This window comes from Fringilla coelebs (genome assembly GCF_963513975.1).
Source record: "Fringilla coelebs genome assembly, chromosome: 7".
In the NCBI taxonomy this organism is placed as follows: domain Eukaryota; kingdom Metazoa; phylum Chordata; class Aves; order Passeriformes; family Fringillidae; genus Fringilla; species Fringilla coelebs.
The window spans coordinates 17919405-17939789 of NC_140035.1; the positions used below are offsets into that span (position 1 = coordinate 17919405).

The 20385-nt window shown below is 36.2% G+C and overlaps 1 protein-coding gene across 2 annotated transcripts in view; it reads right to left on the bottom strand.

The window, feature by feature from the left end:
- Positions 1 to 306: 306 nt before the first annotated feature.
- The window catches only part of GRB14 (growth factor receptor bound protein 14), a gene marked incomplete at its 5' end in the record, with an annotated part of 57583 nt that continues 37504 nt past the window's right edge, over positions 307 to 20385 (bottom strand). For both annotated transcript variants that reach the window (XM_084209022.1, XM_084209023.1), the window contains 10 exons: positions 307 to 989; positions 4936 to 5029; positions 8643 to 8730; positions 8823 to 8880; positions 8995 to 9111; positions 11355 to 11435; positions 12003 to 12098; positions 12288 to 12398; positions 13450 to 13587; positions 18485 to 18559. In XM_084209022.1, the coding sequence (XP_084065148.1) occupies positions 843 to 989; positions 4936 to 5029; positions 8643 to 8730; positions 8823 to 8880; positions 8995 to 9111; positions 11355 to 11435; positions 12003 to 12098; positions 12288 to 12398; positions 13450 to 13587; positions 18485 to 18559 (1005 nt within the window). In that variant the 3' untranslated portion in view covers positions 307 to 842. The remainder of the gene's footprint in view (positions 990 to 4935; positions 5030 to 8642; positions 8731 to 8822; positions 8881 to 8994; positions 9112 to 11354; positions 11436 to 12002; positions 12099 to 12287; positions 12399 to 13449; positions 13588 to 18484; positions 18560 to 20385) is intronic.

Here is a 20385-nt window from a genome sequence, read left to right on the forward strand (position 1 = left end):
AACTATTATAACATTACTTTTATTTTTTAAGGGCAATTGGAATAGATTCCTTCCTCAACTGTGCAAAGATCCACAGTACTTAACAAGTCTTTCTGCCTCTCTTTGTGTCAGAGATTATAGGTATACACTAAACCACATTTTGTATTACATAATAATTATGCATGTTCATACATTTCACAGCCAAGTAAGTGACAGTCCAGCTCTGTATGAAGATGTAGATTTAGTCATTAGATTAGAAAAAAAATCCTTTAAAATATTACAACAAGAATAGCACAACTCAATACAACTGAGCAGTTATAAGTGGTTTTAATGATTTTTCACTTTTTGGATATGATAATCCTCAAAGTAGCATTCAAAAATATAGTGCAAAATATTTATTCATTTTATTTACAAATAAAATGTGCAGTTCAGCTTCTGATCCTTGCCACAGTAAATGTTATTCTTTTATGTGATGAACAGAAATTATGAGAAACATTTATAGAGAAAAAAGTTAATTTTAAATCTTAGAACAAAGATCTTCCTTTAGTTTTATTCTTGTAGGAGTTACACAATATTTTTCAAAACTGTTTTCAGATGAAAAGAAAACCCAGCAAGTCCAAGACAACACTAAAGAATTACATAGGAAAGAATGGTTTTTCAAAACCATAAAGTTAATTTTGCTGTGACAATCACAAAGCAAAGTTCTTATCTACATAGAATATAAATTATTTTTTTTTGCAGCTTAAACATAGAATCTTTACAATGTAATGGGTTTCCCCCCCTTTTTGCTATACAAATTGCCTTTGGGGGAAAAAGTATACTAGTATCTTCCTTTCCCTCTGATGAAACAACAAATGCTTTGGTTAAAGAGCAATCCGTGCACAATAGTGTTTTAACTTGCAAGGCAGCACTCCTTTATTAAGTTGATAGAATTCCACTAGCTGGATGAGATCAGTAAATCTGGTATGACCATCATCGAGGGTATAGAATAGCTTCCCATCATCTTCCAACTGTAAAAATGGAAAAAACAAGATTCAATAAAATCCTCTTTTGCCACGGTATTTTTTTTTGACTGGAATACTTGTTTGACGAATGTTCTTACAGACCAAAATATTCATAATCTTACAACTACTGTGAGCAGAAAAAACACAGCGATCATTTACATGTCTTAAAGAAAAGATTTTAAGATTTTTTTTAAAAAAGACCAATAGGAAAACAATGTATTATTTGACTTCAAGTACACACCTAAAAGGAAAGAACAGTTAAATAAGTATAGGAATACTCTTTCTGCATTAACAATACTACTTCATGCCTCTGCTTTGGAATTATAGCTGGGGTAAATACCAATCCTGAGTTCTTAAGAGCAACATGAAGCAACCGAGTTTGAAGTTAGGCATAGATTTCAACTTTTGTTCCATTCACTTCCATGATTTTCTATCACTTTTGTAAGGTGTGATGAGGCTACACACCAGTGCAGTGGTGTGCTGGCTAGTGTTAGCTACACAAGACACTACCCATCACAAGAGTGACATGCTTGTTCTAGCAGCTCTTTTTTGTAGGGGGAAGAATTGCTGCAGCTCCAAACATGTATTAACACAGAGAAGAGAAAGCAGAAACTTAACAGATACCTTGAAAGATTCCTTTTGACTATTAGATGCTTAAAATTTTGCAATCACTATCTCCCTCTTGTAAGTTACTGAATGTTAGCTCTTGCACAATTGGTATTGCACTGCTGACTATATAATTTCTTCATTTAGTTCCTCTACTGCTGATATGTCTAATATCAAGGGGAATAGTGAAATAGTGACTAATTGGTATTCATGCAAATACAGGGTGAAAAAAAATCTATTCAAACTATTTTTAAAAAGAAAAGAGAAAAAGATACAGGATTGAAAGGGTATTGAACAGAGGATCCTTTAGTAGGGCTAGCACAGAGTAGCAGATGGTGTGCTAGGCAAAGATGCAACTACCCTACTTGAATACATGGGAAAGGAGAAGATATAATTAGCTGTCTTACCTGTAATTAAGAAGTTTTATCTGAAGCACCTGTTGAACTGCTTATGACTCCTGGATTATTCTACCCCTTTCTACCATGACTGGAAGTAGTTTGTAATTTCTTTATTCTCAGACTTTGGTCAAACCAGGTCAAACTCTGCTAGTTAAGGAATTACCAATGTGAGAATGTGTGAAGTCCTGTGCTCCAGCCAAAAACCTGAAAATGGATTATCATTCATTGGAATTTCTTTATGCATGCAATTTTCCTGCCAACACACTGCAGGCAAGGAGAGTTAACAATTCAAATGTCTGTTATGTTTCTACTAAGTTGATTCCTTGAAATGAATACCAGACAGATTGCTAATTTTAAAGCTATCAATATTTTGCAAAGTAAAAACTCATATCAAAGTTCTGTTGCTCAAGAACCTAGCCTGCAAGATAGGAAGGCTGTTATGAGAAAATATTTATAAGAAAAAGACAGTTCCAGAACTGTATATCAACTCTTCATCTTTCATATGGATGAAATTTCAGGATAGAATCCATTGAAGTGAACTTGCATCAGCTCAGAATGTAAAGGCTGAAAAAATACCTTTAAAATAACAAGCTCTCCAATTTTCACAGTAGATGATCCCAAATGTAACCCAGAGGTTTCCTTCTGAACTTTTTACAATCAATTCCCAACTGCCCACCTGCAATACCTGTTGCACAGGTTGCCAATGTTAACACAAGGCACCTGTTTACATGGGTGAGGCATGAACAAGCAAGCTGCATACCCTGTCTAAAAGGAGACATTTTTTAAGTGCAGCATAACCTGAAGCAACCTTAAATACAAGAGAAAAATAATTCATTTAGAGATTGGATTGTTTTTACCTTGTAAAAAGGCTTTGTAAATTACATTTATTTGTTTACATTTAGTAAGAAAGTTTGCCTTTACAATGGCTGGAAACAGGTAAGTGTTTAGAGCAGTAGAATTTGAAATTCAAAGAGGTAACCATAATCTTCAACTAATAAGCTATGAATTTACTACAGTAATATAAAATGCCTTGTTTCTTAGAAAATCATCACTACATTTAGATCAGCAGCAACTGGAACCAAAACCCTTCCTCCCTTAAAAAACAATTTTCTGAAATCTGTAAAGAGCACTGTTCTAGCAAAAACAGAGCACATTTAAGTCAGGGTATTGAGAAAGCAATGAGGGTACTGAATGCAACCAGAAACTGACAGAAAGGAACTGAAATATGCCAGTATTTGGGGGACAACAGCATCCATGCTGACACACTCTCTCTGAATTAAGCTGTTTTCATCATGATTTATTTTTTCTGGCTACTATCATAGGAGAAATTGCTTTACTTATAGAACAATTCAAAAACATTTCCTTCAAGTAAGTCAAGTTTTGCAATGAAGTGATACAGGTCTTCTTGATGAACAGCATGGCAAATGTGACCCAAGTCTGTAGACAACTATATCAAAACTAAGAATTCCTGGTTCATCCAAAGATTCCACAACAGGAGAGCAAGGTTTTAGCACATTCTTATGAAGGGAAGAAGAGAATCATCTATCTGGGAAGAAAGTGAAGATAACTGCAGCGTCCTGCTACACCTGAGCGCAGAGAAGAGAGGGTCTGTTTCGTGATAGGGAAAGTGGTCTCTTAAATGTGAGACTTAAAGGACATTCCAATGAACTAGAATCACATACTCTTTGTATGGGGTTCAGAGGATTTTCTAAACCACACAACAATTATACCAAAGTAAATACTAGAAGTGACCACAGTCAATGAATGCACAGAGATTTTATACCTGGGATTCTTATCAAGGATTATATGTTGATGATCCCATGGGATCCAGTCCATAACTATCGCTTTTGGATGAAGGAATCCTCCATACTCTGTACCTAAACACAACAAAATCCTATGCAATTCTTATAGTTAATCTGATCAACTTCTTTCCTCCTCTCAAAGAATGTTTTTTTATTCTACATGAACTTTTTAAGTAGATAATATCAGCTACAAGCCCTAGGTAAGGCATACAGAAATTTGGTGAATGATCAGAGAGAATCAACAGACAAAGACAAAAAAAAAATAGTGCCACTTGACTAATTTCTACTGAGAAACAGCAGAATCTGCAAGAAACTTCAGCAGGAAGATACATGGAAGCTAGAGTAGTATGTGGTCTGGAAGAAAGGTTCTTGTAAAGAGAGATAAAAAAGCTCTGGGTCTGCTCAGTTATGTCAAGCATCTGTGGCCAAAACACAAAATGCTCAAGTATTTTTCAACTCAAGAGATGCAGCATGTAAAGAAATCCACATAAACCACCTTGTGAGAGAGTGGAAGCAATGAGGATGGCTAACCATCTCACAGGATAACCAGACAGTATGTTCAATGAAAACTTAACAGAAATATGATTTCAGTTTAGTAACTTCCAGCTTACCTATAAAGCAGCTGGACTAGATAATGATTTTTTTTTTTTTTGTTCCTCTGAAGAAATCTGTACATGAATATCCCACAGTAACAAGAGAGGTCAACAAAATATGTCTGACTACAAATATTGAAAATATCCTTAACAGAAGACTCAGTGAGATAAGGATGCATGATGGAGGCAGTCCAAAGCAGATGACTTAGAAATTGTGTACATACTGAAAAGTAAAATGAAACATTAACTCTATTAATACACGATTTTCATGTCATCAGGGTTGCTTCTATTCCAGTTGAAACAGATTTGTTTAGTTTTTCAAGAAACTTTTGAGGATTTCATAATACTAGTCAAGCTTTAGAACAAATCAAACAGCAAAGCTCAAAAACGTTCAACTCTACTAAAGAATACTAATTATATTTAGTGATACAGGTATGATGTTTACATCTCCCATAATACAACAAAAGAAGAAAAAAATCCATCCATATTCTACCACAGTTCTTCAATTTTTTGGCTTTACAACTCCATATATTAACTGACAAAACTTACTTACTGGTACAATTTGAAAATGTTTTATTTTTAATCCATGACTCAGTGACAATACAAATGTTTTGGGGTTACTTTGGCTATCGCGTACCAGGAATACCCTAAAAGAGATCGAAAAATTTCAAAGTAAGAACATTTGAAATCCTTTTATAAACATCCAGTTAGAACTGTTCTAAATTCATTACAGCAGGTATTAGTGAAAAGCATAAATAATATCAATTATATAAGTTAGGCTTTTAATCAGTATTTCTTTGCAAATGTGTCACTGGGAATACTTTCTCTTAAGTTCTTCTTCACCTTGTCTATTATGTGAAAAACATGCATTCTCAGAATAAATGACACTGTAGGCGTTAGTTTTTACACTGCATAGAATTACAATACATTTCTTCAGACAGAAAAGCACCCTCAAAGTTTGTGCTTTGAACAAAATTTTTCTTTGGACTCTGACTAGAGAAAATTTGAATTTTCTAAATCACAAGCATTATAAGTAAAATTCAAAAGGTAGTTCAACAGGAATTTTACAGAAAAGATAATGCAAGGCACACCAGAATGTTCTTCACATCTGGCCAATCCTCATAAATGCACTCTCACTTCTGCACAGCAGCAAAATTCCCAACAAGACAGAGCTACACTCTGCTTGCTTTATGAAATGATTATTCAAATCATGACACTCTGAATGGCCAACAGTGCCACTGCAACTAAAATTCACTGATAACTAATTCCAACCAGAACATGGACAAACATAACTTTGCCATAGTCCTGGTAGAATAATTTGGTAAAGACAAAGGATGATTACCAGCATGAGACCGTTTTCACTGAATCACCTGGCTTGGAATATTGGCAGAGAACAGTTTGGAGGACAGGGAAGAAACTGGTAGATAGCTTTGGAATGGAGAGAGTCTGAACTGCTTGTACTGAGCAGGTCTGGAACAGATATAGCCGACCAATGTACCAAAGAAGAGACATGGAGGGACAGCCACTGGCAAGCATGCTCCTCTTTCAGGACAGAAAAGAAATTGGCAAAATGGACTTGCAGGTTTCAATCAAGCGAGCATTAGTGACCACCTAATCATGACTGTTTGCCCCACCACACACCAGAAATGAGAGCCCCGGTACTACAAGAAAAGAAAGAATTTCAAGGGGGAAAAAAAAAAAAAAAAAAAAAACAGCCAAAGGTTTGCAGTGGATTTTCACTGATTCCAGCATGCATTCAAAGTACTAACTTCATCCCCAAAGTTTTTAAGAGTTCTATTTTCTCATAGTAAGAAAATTCCTGGAATTGATAAACTTGGAGTCCATACTCATTACCGTTTCTGTCAAAATGCCCAAGCCCCGTTAGTGACGCAGTTCCTCCCGAGGGCTGCTGCCAGCCCAGCGCTCGGCTCGGCAGGGACAGGGACGGGACAGGGACAGGGACAGGGACAGGACAGGGACAGGGACAGGGACAGGGACAGGGACAGGGAGAGCCGGAGCGCCGGCAGCGCGGCTCCGCACGAAGCGGCTCGCTCCCACCACCTAGCGGGCTCTCCCCCTCCCCGGGACACGAACGGCGCTGCTCCCAGCGCTCAGCACAGATCCCGTGCACTAACTCCCGTATTTTACATGCTTGTCATCAATGACTGGCACTTCATATTTTTTTTTCAGAATGTAGGAATGTGCCACTTTGTAGATATCCAAAATGGGGTTTCTATACCCGGTTACGAGGATGCACATTAAATGATACACAATGTAATAATTTTTATTGGTTCTTATTCATCAGTTCTTTTAAAGTACATTTTCTTACTTCTTTCCTAGTTTTATCACAAATATAAGGAACATTTCTTCTCCTTCAGATAAAAAGATCATTATTTTCTAAAATAATCACAATTACCTACTTTACCTACTTTAGTTGTCAAAGAACCTTTAAAATTTGTGTTATGACAAAAGAACTGTAGTTCACAGAATCTCAGAAATGTTAGCTGGAAAGAGCTTTTTAGACATGCTGGATGAGCCCAGTCAACTTCTCCCTCAGGAACTTCTCTGAATGACGAGCTGGACTTTTTCAGGAGCCTTTTGGTAATGCTCTTATCCCTTTCATCAACTATTTATCACTGAAAAGTCTTCAAATATACTTTAGGGGGTAAAATACAAAATCTACAATATTACCATGTGAACTGTTTTAAGAAAGTTGGTTTAACACCAGATCCAAAAACTTTCTTCCTTCGTAACATGCCTTAAGATTGTTGCTGTCCCTAATTCTGTTATTGGGTTATCCAAATTCTAAAACTACTGCAGCTAGTTTATATAACTGTCTCCTTGCCTTCTAAAAGCCTTCACAAAAAACATATTTGTTAGTACATATAATATTACAGAGGCCCTACTCCCTTGTCATATATGCACGAGAACTACTTGCTCAGGATCACCCTAAAAGGCTCAATATAGATTATTTTCTCTGCCCTCACTCCCAGAAATGAAAGTCTTATTTTTCCTATTAAAAATGGCTGCATTTCTGGTGATAATTCATGCTTTCAGCTCATCAAAAGATGTCACATGATGTCATATGTTCATTACTTCACTGTAACTCCTGAATATGTATCTGACAGCATATGAGTACTCCTACTACCAGTGTTCTAAATAATTCTAGATAGTCCACACAAAAGTTTCATCCTCCTCAAAATCCCACTGCACAGCTATGAATGGCTCCAAGAATATAACAAACAACACCGTACTAAACTGATGCTGGCAAGGTATTCACTTGCTCATTTCAGTGTGTGTGTGTAAGAAATGCACTGAAAGATACATCAGGCCTAGACTGACATCCTGTTCAGAAATGTATCTTGGATTCAGCCCCATGTCCTGTCCCACTCTTCTAACAAGTGCAAAAATAAATGCAGAGAACCAGCTTCAAGATGATAAGCCAGGCATAAAAACAAGACCCAAGAAATTAAAAAAAAAAAAAACTACAAAAGTGAAAGTTCAATTAACCATCCCTGTGCACTTTTTTTTTTCCTGGAGCCCTTTCTGTGGATGTAGAAAACAATATTACAACATACTTAATCTAAAACTGAAGGAATTTAACCAGCAATCTGATGTTTCCACCTAACTGGAAACAGACTCAAGGAAACTGAGATTTTTATGGAATTACTCATTGAATGAAGGAGGCCCAAGTTTACATTTAATACACGACTAAGGATAAAATTGCAGGAATGAAAAGCAGGAGAACATAAAATACCTACTTGCTTTGTCATTTTTTAAATTATTATTTAAATATTTCATTTAAAGTATTATCCTATTAAAGGATGACAAAATTTTCAGTCAATTTATGAGAAAAAAACATACTTTTTTTCAATGTCTTTCCCAGCACAGTTCATCTTAGAATACTGTTTTCAGGCTTTCTTTCACTCTTTTATCACCAATAGAGATACAAAAGAGTGGTGCCAAGGCTGACAGCTCCAGAGACTCCTGTGCAAAGACACAGCTCTAGTGCTTGGCTCTGAATGGACACAAATAATCGGTCAGTGACAGAACCGAAGTCTTAGATCACCACTTCATGGTTTCCAAATGATATCAAATAGGAAACAACTGATCCCCAGATAGCTCTATATAAAAGAATTTTCATTCCTATTAGGCAAGTGCAAACTCCTTGCTCCACCTCCCCCCAGTAAGAGGCACATGAAAACAGGAGTTGTTGGCTAGAAACATGTCTCAGAGAAGCTATGTAAAGAATTAACTTACCCATCTACAAGTCCATGCTGCAAAATAAGTCTCTGAGCCTCTTCTCTAGAGATTTTATGATGAAACCATGACTGAGATCTGTGTATAGCTGTAGAAAAAAAGATCAGTGAAAAAACATTTTCCCTTTATTGAAAGAACCAGTTCTTGCATTTCTCTGGCAAGGAATTAAGTCACACATACCCATATTAGACATGGCAATAGGACTACCATGTGAGTTGAGTCGGAGACACCCTCTCCTCTGTATGAGAGAGAAGCAAAAATGTGACTTCAAAGCTCTTTTGCTAAAAAAACAAACAAAAATAAACCCCACCAAAACAAAAAATACTATTCTGATAAATCAAAGGTATTTTACCCGCCACGCTAATCCTTCTTCAACTGCAACTGAAAGGGCTTCTGTTGGATTTTCTATAATTCTGCTTCTGTGTCCAGAGAAATCCATTGCTACTAAAGAATTTTCTGAAATGCTTCTCTGCAACAAAGAAAAATAAATTTAGTTTGCTCACTTTTTACAAGATTCATCATTTTAAAGCGAGCTTCTTAGAAAACATTATGTTTTGTAAGTGATATTTCAAGTATTGGCAGTGTTTCTCATCAGAGCCAAACTCATTTTACCCCAGGGAGCATTTATAATTCCACTATGCTGCTGCAAAGCTCAACTTTACAGTCTGGCTGGACAGACCATCTTTTTGCATTACTGCAATGGATGACAAATACATCACTTTACCATAAACTGTATTTATATTTTTAACTATAACTAGCCCTTTCCATGTCAAAACAAGGCTGGAAACTGTTATTAAGATGTCCAAGTAACAGGGAAAAAAAGGTAAAATACAAAATTATTGAACATAATGATCCAATTAAAAATATTCAAAATAATTCATTAGAAATGTCAGATTTATATGTTTTATACATAAATTTGCATTCAGTTTACCATATTTAAGCATTGAAAACAGCAATGGAGTATAGAAAAACTCTATGGAGTAAAACTTCTATTTTAATATATCCCTTCTAATTCCTGTTACAGACTCAATAACTGCAGAATCTGTTACCTAAAAATGCTTGTGTTTTTTTCTCTCAGTGAAGATCAATTTTGTAACAATTAAATAAGAACATTGAGGTTTGACAAAACAGTTCTAAAAATCACCAAAATGTTTCTCAGAAACCAAGGTTTACACATCAGGTTTTATAAGAATTGTGATGGCTCAAATGTTGGCAAGCACTGGAATATCTAATAAATAGAAGAGCATTCTATAAGTTAAAGCAACATCTGGACACAAAAGGCCTGAAGGGTTAGAAAAGCTTCCCAGTCCAAAACCAGAGCAGCTCTGGTTTTTTGGTGGTGGTTTTTGTGGATTTTGTTTTGGTTTTGGTTTTTTTTTTTCCTTGCTTGGTTGCAATCATGAATATAACTAAAGATGGAAGACAGCAATTCTGTAGTTTACTGTACACTGTAGACTAAGGTCTATCTGAGTAACTGTAACCCGTAAAGAACTTTGCAAAAGTAAAAAAATAAGGGCAAATTAAGAGAAAATGTTTGCCTCTAGCAGGGTGGAGAGAACTCTCTGTAGCTGACATGGTTGAGAAATGAAGGAATGTGAAACGTGGAAGCGGCTTCCTTATGAAGTATGTTCAGCAGCATGTGCACTTAATCCGCGATTATTCAATTTGCTGTTTTATTCATGAATTATACACGAGTAGAAAAACAGTGCCATTGTTAGCAGTGGGGAGAGATTCTGCCTGTTAGCAGCTATGGGAACTAAAATGCACACACCAGTAAAAGGGGAGACAATCAGTAGTGACTCCCTGATCCATCATAAGAGCAGCAGCTGGCTATTGCAGTAGCTTCACATAACACAAGCTAAGGCACAGGCAGCATATTAAGCACATGCTTAATAAGCCATGCTTATTAGCAAGATCACTGAAAACTACTTTTGTGAATACCTGTGATAGCAAATGCATTTTTTAGGCATTTTATCAGCAAAAACTATAATAAAAGCTAAAAAAAATTCACCATAAAATCATTGCCACATTGCAACAGTAATTTTTATCCAATTTAGCCAAAAACAAAACACAAAAGGGATATAAATCATCCATGAAAAAGTCTGAAATCAAATTACTCATAAAGAGCTGGGATAACATAGGATATTAAGAAATGGACAACCTCATCCAATCCCAACTATCCTACTGAGAAGATGGACATGATATCTAGTATAGGCTGTTTTTCCTCCAAAACAGGGCAGACCATCTGCCAAATTATGGTTTTCCCCCAAAGTCCAGTCATTATTACACCAGCTCAAATTAATCTCAAGTACTTAATATTTTATATATTTTTTTTTTTAATTAAAAGAGGAAGTATACCGAAAAGGATTTGTTACAACCTTCTTTTTCATCAGCATGTGTAACCTTAAACACTTTGCTTTGTTTTTAATGCATTTATGGTCCTGTTGCTTTGTTTTCAAAATCTTCTTTCCATTCAGCAGTAATAACTCCCAAAATACTGACGATTTTACCAAGAGAAAGCCTTTTAACTCATTTGTTCTAAGAAAGGAAATTAATTATTTAGCTCTCTAGTAAACCCTGGCAGCCCTAAATATTTAGGCAAGCGTTGGCACATGCAAGGTTTTGAAGGAGCAGGTCAGTAGTGTAACTGACACAAGTTACTTGAAAATAGCACAATGGCAGAAACATTCATGGAGCTACTGTGGGACATACCATAGGTGTTATATTCAAAGGGCTGCAGCCACTTCTACCTTGATATGGTTGCATGTAATTCTGATACAGCTGCATCCCATACTAAAACCAGAAAATAACATGGTTAGCATTTTAAATTATAAACCTAAGCCAAGTAAGGTTTTTTCCAGATGAAAAAGATAGCACACGCTTTTTTTACCATTAAAAACCAGGGAGAAAAGCTGTTAGGCTAAGGAAATGTACATCATCACTGTTGCTGCTGCCTTTATAAATGTACACTTTGCATTAAATACCCATTTCATATACCAACTGAGTTGTTCCTATTTTGTCACAAACAGTCACATTTTAAAAACATTAAAGTTCCCTTGTTTTGTATTCTTGTTGCTTTGTTCAACATTACTCAGCAATCTCACTGAATTCAACATGGTTACACAGAAGCACATGCTTAATGTTAAATATTTTCAGGACTGAGGCATCATTCCATCCCATAAAATGATTCCAGGACTTGAACTCTCTCTTCTTGTGGTGATGAAAAAAAAAAGATTTTGAAGTACAAAATTGATACTGCTACTGCATGGGAACCTAAAATGATGTTACCTCTCTACTCACAGCATCAAAATATCACATAGCACGCTTAAGCAAGAAGTTAACTCCACACAGAAAAATTACCTTGAGTAACCTAATTGCTGTCATCCAACAGGTCCTACTTTGTTCATCATCTGCACAGAGCTGTTTCAGGTCTCTGGTTCCTCCTGATTTGTTAGGCTAGAAGGCCACAGCACATTTTTTTAGCATTAAAGCATATCTTGAAGATAATACCTGTTGAAATAAAAGCCACTAATTCTCCTATTTTATAATAGACAGCTGAATATTGCTTTCAAAGCCTTAAAGAAACTTAAGCTTACCTAAAAACTGTGGCTTGGTTTAATATGTATCAGAATAATAAGCTTGTACCTTAAAGCAGAATCCATAGTTTGTTGGTGCTCCAGAAATCTTTTTGCCTGTTAAAGACATGTACATATCACTATTGCTGAATTCACAGAAAAACTGCAGATGCCTTGGCTCCTAAAAAGAAAAGTAATGTAATACAGTTAGACTACTTTTAGCCAGCCTCTCCAGATAAGAAACTTGGAAGAATACAGTAGTTATCCTGTTCCAAAATACAGTCTTACAAACTGCAGTTTTAAACATGACATCATGAAGTCTAAAAAGAGGCAACTCAATATTCATTTCATAATGCAGAGGAAAAAGAAATCAAATCAGTTAAAGAGTTTATTCTTCCAGAGGGGAAAAAGCCCCCAGACTACAACTTATATAATTTCTGAGAAAACTTCCACTAGATTCAAGCAATAATAAAATTAGAGTAGGAGGCAAGTTTTGAGAGCAGTGTGCATTTCAAACATCAAAACAAAATAAACTTTCATAAACTGAAAAACAACATACTGTTATAATTATTGCCCAGTACTATTTCTAACCATTATCTCTACTCACTAAGTTAATTATGTCAAGGAAGCAAACAAAAGAAATTTGCCAAAGGATACAAAACAGCTCAATGAAAACTCTGGCAGGTAATTACAGAAAATCCAAAACATGAATAAACATTGGTTTGAGTAGTTTATGTAAAGGCTTTCTCAACTCCAATGTTTAATACGATAAGGCTTAAAGTACCACCACCAAAAATTTGAACTAGTAAAATGAAAAGGTGTCCAGGGACAAATTTTGAGAATTCCCAAATTAATCTGTAAAAATTATTATTTTAGGTAATTAATTACTATATCCACTTTTCAGAACATCTACTTATACTTCATAAATTTAACTAGTATTTGACAGTTTGTTTTAACAGGTACTCTGTTATGAGAAATACCAAGTAGAATGAAGCAAACTTATCAGGCAAAAAGAAACCAGAGTTTCTAAGACAACACCTTTCCAGTTTTGGATCTCCATATATCTCTAGATTTTATCTATATAAAGTAGATTTAATTTATATTTTTATCACTCTAATTTTAATTATTTGGTTATAAAATTTGGTTGTTATTATTACAAAAAATGATAAATACATACATATTTGCTCTGACTTGACAGTTCTTGCTCTCTGTCTTCTTTTTTTCCCCCTTACCTTAGATGTACCTTTAGTGGAAAAATAAAGGCCAGATCTTCTCAAAAGAAAGTACAATTTTTTCCATGATTTTTTCCCCTGCTCCTTTGCATGCAAATAACCATGAATCTCAGGATATGTGCTGGAGCTAAGGAACATCTGAAAGAAAGTATCAGACATGCATTTTTCTTTTTGTCAGAAATCAGCTTTGTGTTTCATTAACATCCTCAGAGCTAAGGGGAATAACTCCTAAATACACTATCACACCACAGTAATTCAGTTATGATCACATCTAATCTCATCAACAGCACCTCTCATTTAAGGCATGTAAGAATGTTACATAACTCCAAGGTATGCTAAGCAAGTTACATATTTATATGGAACCATATGGTTTGAAATGAGAGCATTACTTCTGCAGTATGTGAACTTCTGCAACTAAACCAGTGTAAGAAGTACTGATCCCATGCCTCAGACCCTATTTATATAAAACTGCTAATCGGTGCTAACAACAGAAGAAAAAATTACGTCCCTCCCCTCACCCACCATGTTACAAACTAGAGAAATTAACTAACCTGAGTTAAAATTAATTCAGCAAACCACAAACTCTGAATTACAAAACCATGCATGTTGGGCAGATATTAGCATTTTCAAAAGTAGGGAATAAAGGGCTCTGCACTTGAAAGGGGCTTAAGGAGGAGCTTTAGTTGAACCAAAACCAGAGAGACTGGGCCAGTCCTCAACAGAGCTCCTGCCTCTCCTCAGGATATTCAGTGACTTCTCTTCAGCCATTTCATCAGACATAGTCAGAGTGCAACACAGCTCTTATCTTGCTGAGACTTTGACAGTTCTACTCAGTCTTGCTGCAAAACTACCCACTAAAAGTGAGCAACCACGCTAACTTTACCCTAATTCCATGTAATGCATTCATTTTTATCACTCCTCTTCCAACAACACTACTCAGAACTATGACTCTAAACATATTAATCCAGAATTCTTCTATTTCCATATACACCACAGAATCTGTTATTTCTGAGCTCTTCTAGGAACCTTGCCCCAGGACTGGTCTGTGGTATCATAAATTCTGTCAAGGCTTACGTACAGGTATGGCACAAAGTATTTTCTGGTCGATATCTGCAGTTTTCTTTGCTGAATTTTCCTCCTACACACTTCTATTTTTAGAAAATCTTATTTGAGGATTACAAGGCAAGAGATGCACTGGCCGGTACTGAACTCTAGCAGAATGAAAGACTGAACGTTATTTTGGAAGCAAACCGAGTTCTCTGACCATTAAATACTACTGTCCAACCAAGAGATACAAAGTTTCTTTGACTTTTATTGTTTTTCTGCCTTGCTGTGAGATGCATGAGTCCCAGCTGCAGACCAACCAGAGCTGGTGTGAATGCAATAACACGAGCAGGGCTCCACTGGCCAGGGCAGTGCCCCAGCCCACCACCAGGACTGCATTATGAGCAGCTTCATTGCTATTCACCTGACCAGCTCAATTACAGTAAGCCTAGGTACATCTAGCTACACACACATCTGCTGGCACACAGCTGTGTGCAAATGCAGTTAAAGCTATTTTAGCCACACTGAAGCAGGCGGGTAGGTCTTGGTACATGTTCCGGCTGTTCAACTTCCCTTTTGCCATGTACTAACAGGTTCACTGGTGGGAAATATGCAGGCTCAACTGAAAAAGTATAAAATCCATAAACAAAGTCAAATTAAAGCCTTAAGAAAATCTAAACAAGCCAATGTATGCAAAAACAAAAGAGCATCTTTTTAGGCTTTAATGTCTCTGCTGAAACTAAAAGGAGTGGTTGGCTTCCTGCCTGCACAAGTGTCTTCCCCAGGATTTCTGCCATAAGAGCTTCAAACCAGAAATGTTGTCATGAAAAACATTTCTCTTACTCAGCAGACCAAAGTGGAGGAGCAATACAATGCTAAGCTTCGACAAGTCACTGTTGTACCCATGCTATCAATTAAAATAAAGTAGCAGTAATGCTAGGGAAAAGGCAATCTTAAATCCATCTTTTCCTTTCTAAGGAAAGACAGCTGAGGACTATGTGAGAAAATAGAACATGAACAAGCTGTAGTCAAAACCATTAACTGTCAGAAGGATGAGCAGTAAAAATATTTCAGAGTGAGAACTGAATGTCTGTAATAAATGCCAAAAATGAATTATAGCAGGAGAGAAAATTTCCTTGGGTTGTTTTTTGTTTCAGCTTGGTTTTTGTTGGGGTTTTTTTGTTGCCCCTTGTTTTGTAGGGTTTTTTTTTTTAATGGAGGTACATACAAGTTTGTTATAGAAAGGAATGGATCCCTGTTTATGCAGATAAAAATAAGAAAAATCCTTAGTACTGGAAGAAGAGGGGAGAGCTAAATGACAGTACACTGCAGACAGGGACTACTAGTCACACAATATGCAGAAATAAACTTGCACCCTCTTTCCCCACACAGTGAAATATATACCCTGATAAGCAGAGTGGTGTCAAATGCCACCATGTCCTTCAGATACTGATATAGACAGCACTAAGGAGTTGTCACATATGCAGTGTTTCAGGGAGTTAAAGAAGCCATCATTATACTAGACTTTGTGAATCATGTTGATGACTGATTTCTTCTAAGATGTGATGACAGCTAGCCATGATCCAGACCAATACTACTGGGAATGAGTTGGATTTTTACCTTGAACTTGCTGAAAAATTTTGGGAGCACCAAGTAATTCTAGTGAAGAATTGATTCTAAATCTCAATATTGTGCCCTACAGACTTCAGTCCACCTGAAAGGTTTAGACTGGGAGGCCAACAAAACCTAGAGTGGAAGACAAAGTAAGGCAATGGGGAGATTAAAACAACATCCAGGAGACTGGCAAGAGACTGAAATGCAGTGCAGGTCTGTTTCAGCCTGAAGCCTGGAATGGCATCATTTGAGAAACCGGTGAGGGAAAGAGGGACTTGCTATGGCAGAGAGATTAAAGAAATTAAAGCCTGGCTCTTAATAATGATCTTAAAATTGTTCATTTTTGACATCTATTAAAACATCCAATCTGCAAAAATAGCCTAAAGCAAGTTCCAAATGACCCAGACTGCCTACACTACACATGCACATTGTGTCTCAGAGCTGCTACGCCCTGATCAATACAGACACACCTCCTCTGTAGGCTAATTCATGGCAGCAATTAAACCTCCCTCTGGTATACACAGACACTCACTATATCCCAGACCTAGAACTTTTACTTAGCACGTGCTAAATGGATAGGAGACTCATGAACTTCTCTTTTGTTTTTGTGGCACTGTTCTACAAAGATGTTCTGATTCAAAATCATCAGCCAAAATACTCACTCTTCCACTTTCAATGAGAGTTAAGAAAAACAGACCTTGAAAACATTTTACTTGCTTACAGCTCAAACCATAAAAGAATGTAAAAGTATCAGAAGTGATTTTTTAATCACTTGTAAGCATTGAATTGTCAAACTAATGTCTCTTTTGATACTTAACCAAGCACATCACAAATAATAATGCAGCCCATTAACTTGTCTTAATGAAAGTTTCCAAGGAGATAGTGACTCACTGTAAACAATTTACCCAACAGTTTCTGCTGAAATGTGCACAATGGCTGCACAATCCACCAAGGTATTCTCTACTTTGTGCCTATTCAGTTTTATTTGATGAAATACAATTAAGCATACAATGCAACACAAAATAGCAACAGAGGAGAGCTTGTAACATGTTTTTCAAGCTACCAAAATGACAAGTAACTAGATATATATTTAGAATGATTTTTAAGTTTACCTAGCAGCTTTGAACATATTCTGGGTCTCACAATATGGGCTTAAAGAAGTTTTGCACAAGAATATATGACAAACAGTTCTCATTATTTTTGAACTACTAAATTACATTTATGAGGAAAAATATTATGTTCTATTAACATAGGGGACAGTATTTTCTAAATTAAATGTTTATGCTAGACTGCAAAATCTGTATTATGTAGGTGGCAAAAGGGAAACAACTTTCATTAGATTTGCAGCACTTCTGAAATCACAAAAAATTTATTTAGGTTTGTAAAAATTACTTACAGAATCAAGTGTCAAATCTAATTCACAAAAATTTTTACTATATTTGGGATAATCTTAACAACTTGATTAAAATCCACTCTTATTAGGATACAATTATTTAATATGAAAGAGTACTTTGAGAATTAGTTACTTAAAATGGTTTTCATTTACTGGTGGATGCAAAGGTAGACCTTATCATATAGATTGTTTAAAAATTGTAATTTCTGTGTTTCTTTTGCTTCTGCCCTAAATATCCTGTGTTATGTTGGTTTTCCAATCATTCTTTATTCCCAAAACTCATGCATAGGGTTGCTGTCTTAAGACCAGTGGAAGTTTTTCTTCTATTATTTAATTTTTCTAGTGACAAGCAAACAAGAGTGATGTGTATGTTTCCACCTTTATTAGTCATTTTTCCCCTCTTTGAAAGTAAGACAATGATCCCTGATACGGTCATTTTGTATTATCATTTTATTATTCCCACTGTAAATTAGAATCTTGTGTCTGCTTAAAAGATGACTAACACTGAGTGACCTACCATAATTTTTTTTGAAGGCTACAGTAGCCTTCAAGCTAACAAATCATACTAGTCAGTCTAAATTTTCTACTTGTTACGTTTAACCATTTAACTCTTCTTTTATATCCATTTGTGTCACATCACCAATATTTTGGTATTCTACCACAGCACTCCTCCACCTATTTAAGGAAAAAGTGTCTTCCACCTGAAATACCCAGTAAAGGCATTTAATGTTTTCACTCTATTTCCTTTGTTTTGGTGCTTCTTGATTCTTAAAGGACATCCAAGTTTCCAAGTGTGGACATATAATAGCTGCTAGGAAGGGACACATTGTTTCTTATCTCTTGAGGAAAAAAGGTATTAACCATGTCTTGAGTTATTCAAAACCTAGCAACAGATCCAACAGCAATAAGGAACTATGCTCACAAAGCACAGGTAATGGGAAATTATGATTTGTGCTGGTTCATCTTCATTCAAGGATCACATACCTGTAATATCCCAGAGTGGCTTAGAGCTGCATTGGTCTCACTTGGAAAAGATATCATATGGTCTGGAAAAAAGCTCTGTAACAACAAGAACTTGTATCAAAGTTCTGTAGAAAAAAAATAAAAAAACTTTCTCATTTGTATGCGCTATTTAAGTTCTCAGTGCAGTGCAAGACACTGAAGATTCCCTGATCCAATAATTTAAGCTTACCTTAATATCATCCCAAAATTTGGCACATGCTATATATTATTTGCTGAAAAACACAGAATTTTGAGAAAACATCAATAGTCTCTGGAACAGGATTTCAGACACCAGTGCAAATCACATTGCAATATTTGGCCCTTAGTGTTGTTTCTGTAGCAGTAATTTCTATTGCTGTTGACATACAAGACTTGCCTGGGGAGTTAATATTCTACAAAGTAAGGAGGTTATACACCAACATGCTGAAAAGTGTATTGTTTTCTATTGTTTTCATTACACTAGAAACCCAGTAAAATATTTTGGAATATCTTCCACTAACACAGAAAGAGTTCTCTCTTTTTTTTTAAGGGTTTGACCATCACAAATAATGTTTTCTCAAGGCCTGGAATAATTTGAAGTTAATATTCCCTTGGCCACCCAATGTCCAGGAATTTCCATTTTTAATGAAATTGAACTTCTGGTAGGTAACTCATTGTGATAAAGCATTCTTGCTATAGCTGGGAGCAGAACACCCAGAAGAACCCTGCTTAGCTATAGCTGCTGAAGCTGGTGTAGCTGCAGGTCCTCCATGCTCCACACCAGCTCCCCTCACTGGTTAAACAATCCATAAACCTAATTTTTGGAGGTGACAGACAGAAACTCATGCATAGAAAGTCCCCCCTGAATATAAGGAAGAACTTCTTTACTACGTGGGTGATCACATCCTGGAACAGATTGCCAAGAAAGGTTGTCAAATCTCTCTCAATGGAGATATTCAAGAACCCTCTGGAGGCAATCCTGTGTCATGTGCTCTAGGATGACTCTGCTTGAGCAGGGAGGTTGACCCTGTGATCCTGTGAAAGCTTCTTTACTAACTGCAGACCATCTCAAGCTGAAAAATTTTTCACTGGTATAGTGATATCTCTATATCTGGGACAAATATATCATAATTTGTCCAGAGACAGTTCAATCAAACAAAAAAAAATCCCAAAACTTATATTTCTTATTATCTTTATATTTACCTTCTTATAATTTTCATACATAGATAATCTGAGTTCTCTTTCACTTTTTATCTTTTAAGCTCTGACACAGTTCTGTTATTTCTCCCTTTTATATCTGAAACAAGCTGGTTTTATAAGAGACAGCATTAGGAGTTGTCCAAATACACCATGGAGCAACCAGATGGTAGGTTCCTTCTGCTGAGCCAGGACTGCTTCCATGGCCTTTGCCATCAGCCAAGGTCTGAATCAGCAGCATTAACCTTTGGCAACGGCCCTGAGTTACAAGATATCTGTGCTCTCTTTCCACTCCTTATGTATGCTAACTTTGGCTTCACTTTCACTTACCCCTAATAGGTTATGGCTGCTCATGGCCTTTTGTGTCAGTTGTCATTTAGCTACAGCTGGGAGAAGCTGCAATTTGGCAGTGCTGGGTCAGAACATTCAATTTTCACTTCAACAATAAAATCATCTTTGCTACAGGTGCCCCTCCTCACACTGCTTCATTTTATATTATGTTGTCACTTGATGAAAAGTTCACTGAGTTGCAAAAATTTGATTTTCTTTTATGTCCATGTGCAAATTTCAATACAATTAAACCCAGCTGTTGCTCCCATCACCCCCAAAATTAAAAAATTAACATGGCTGTTTTACAACTGCAAGAAAGAGACCAGCCAATGATGACATGCACTACAATACATTGCTGTATTTCACATATTCCCTCT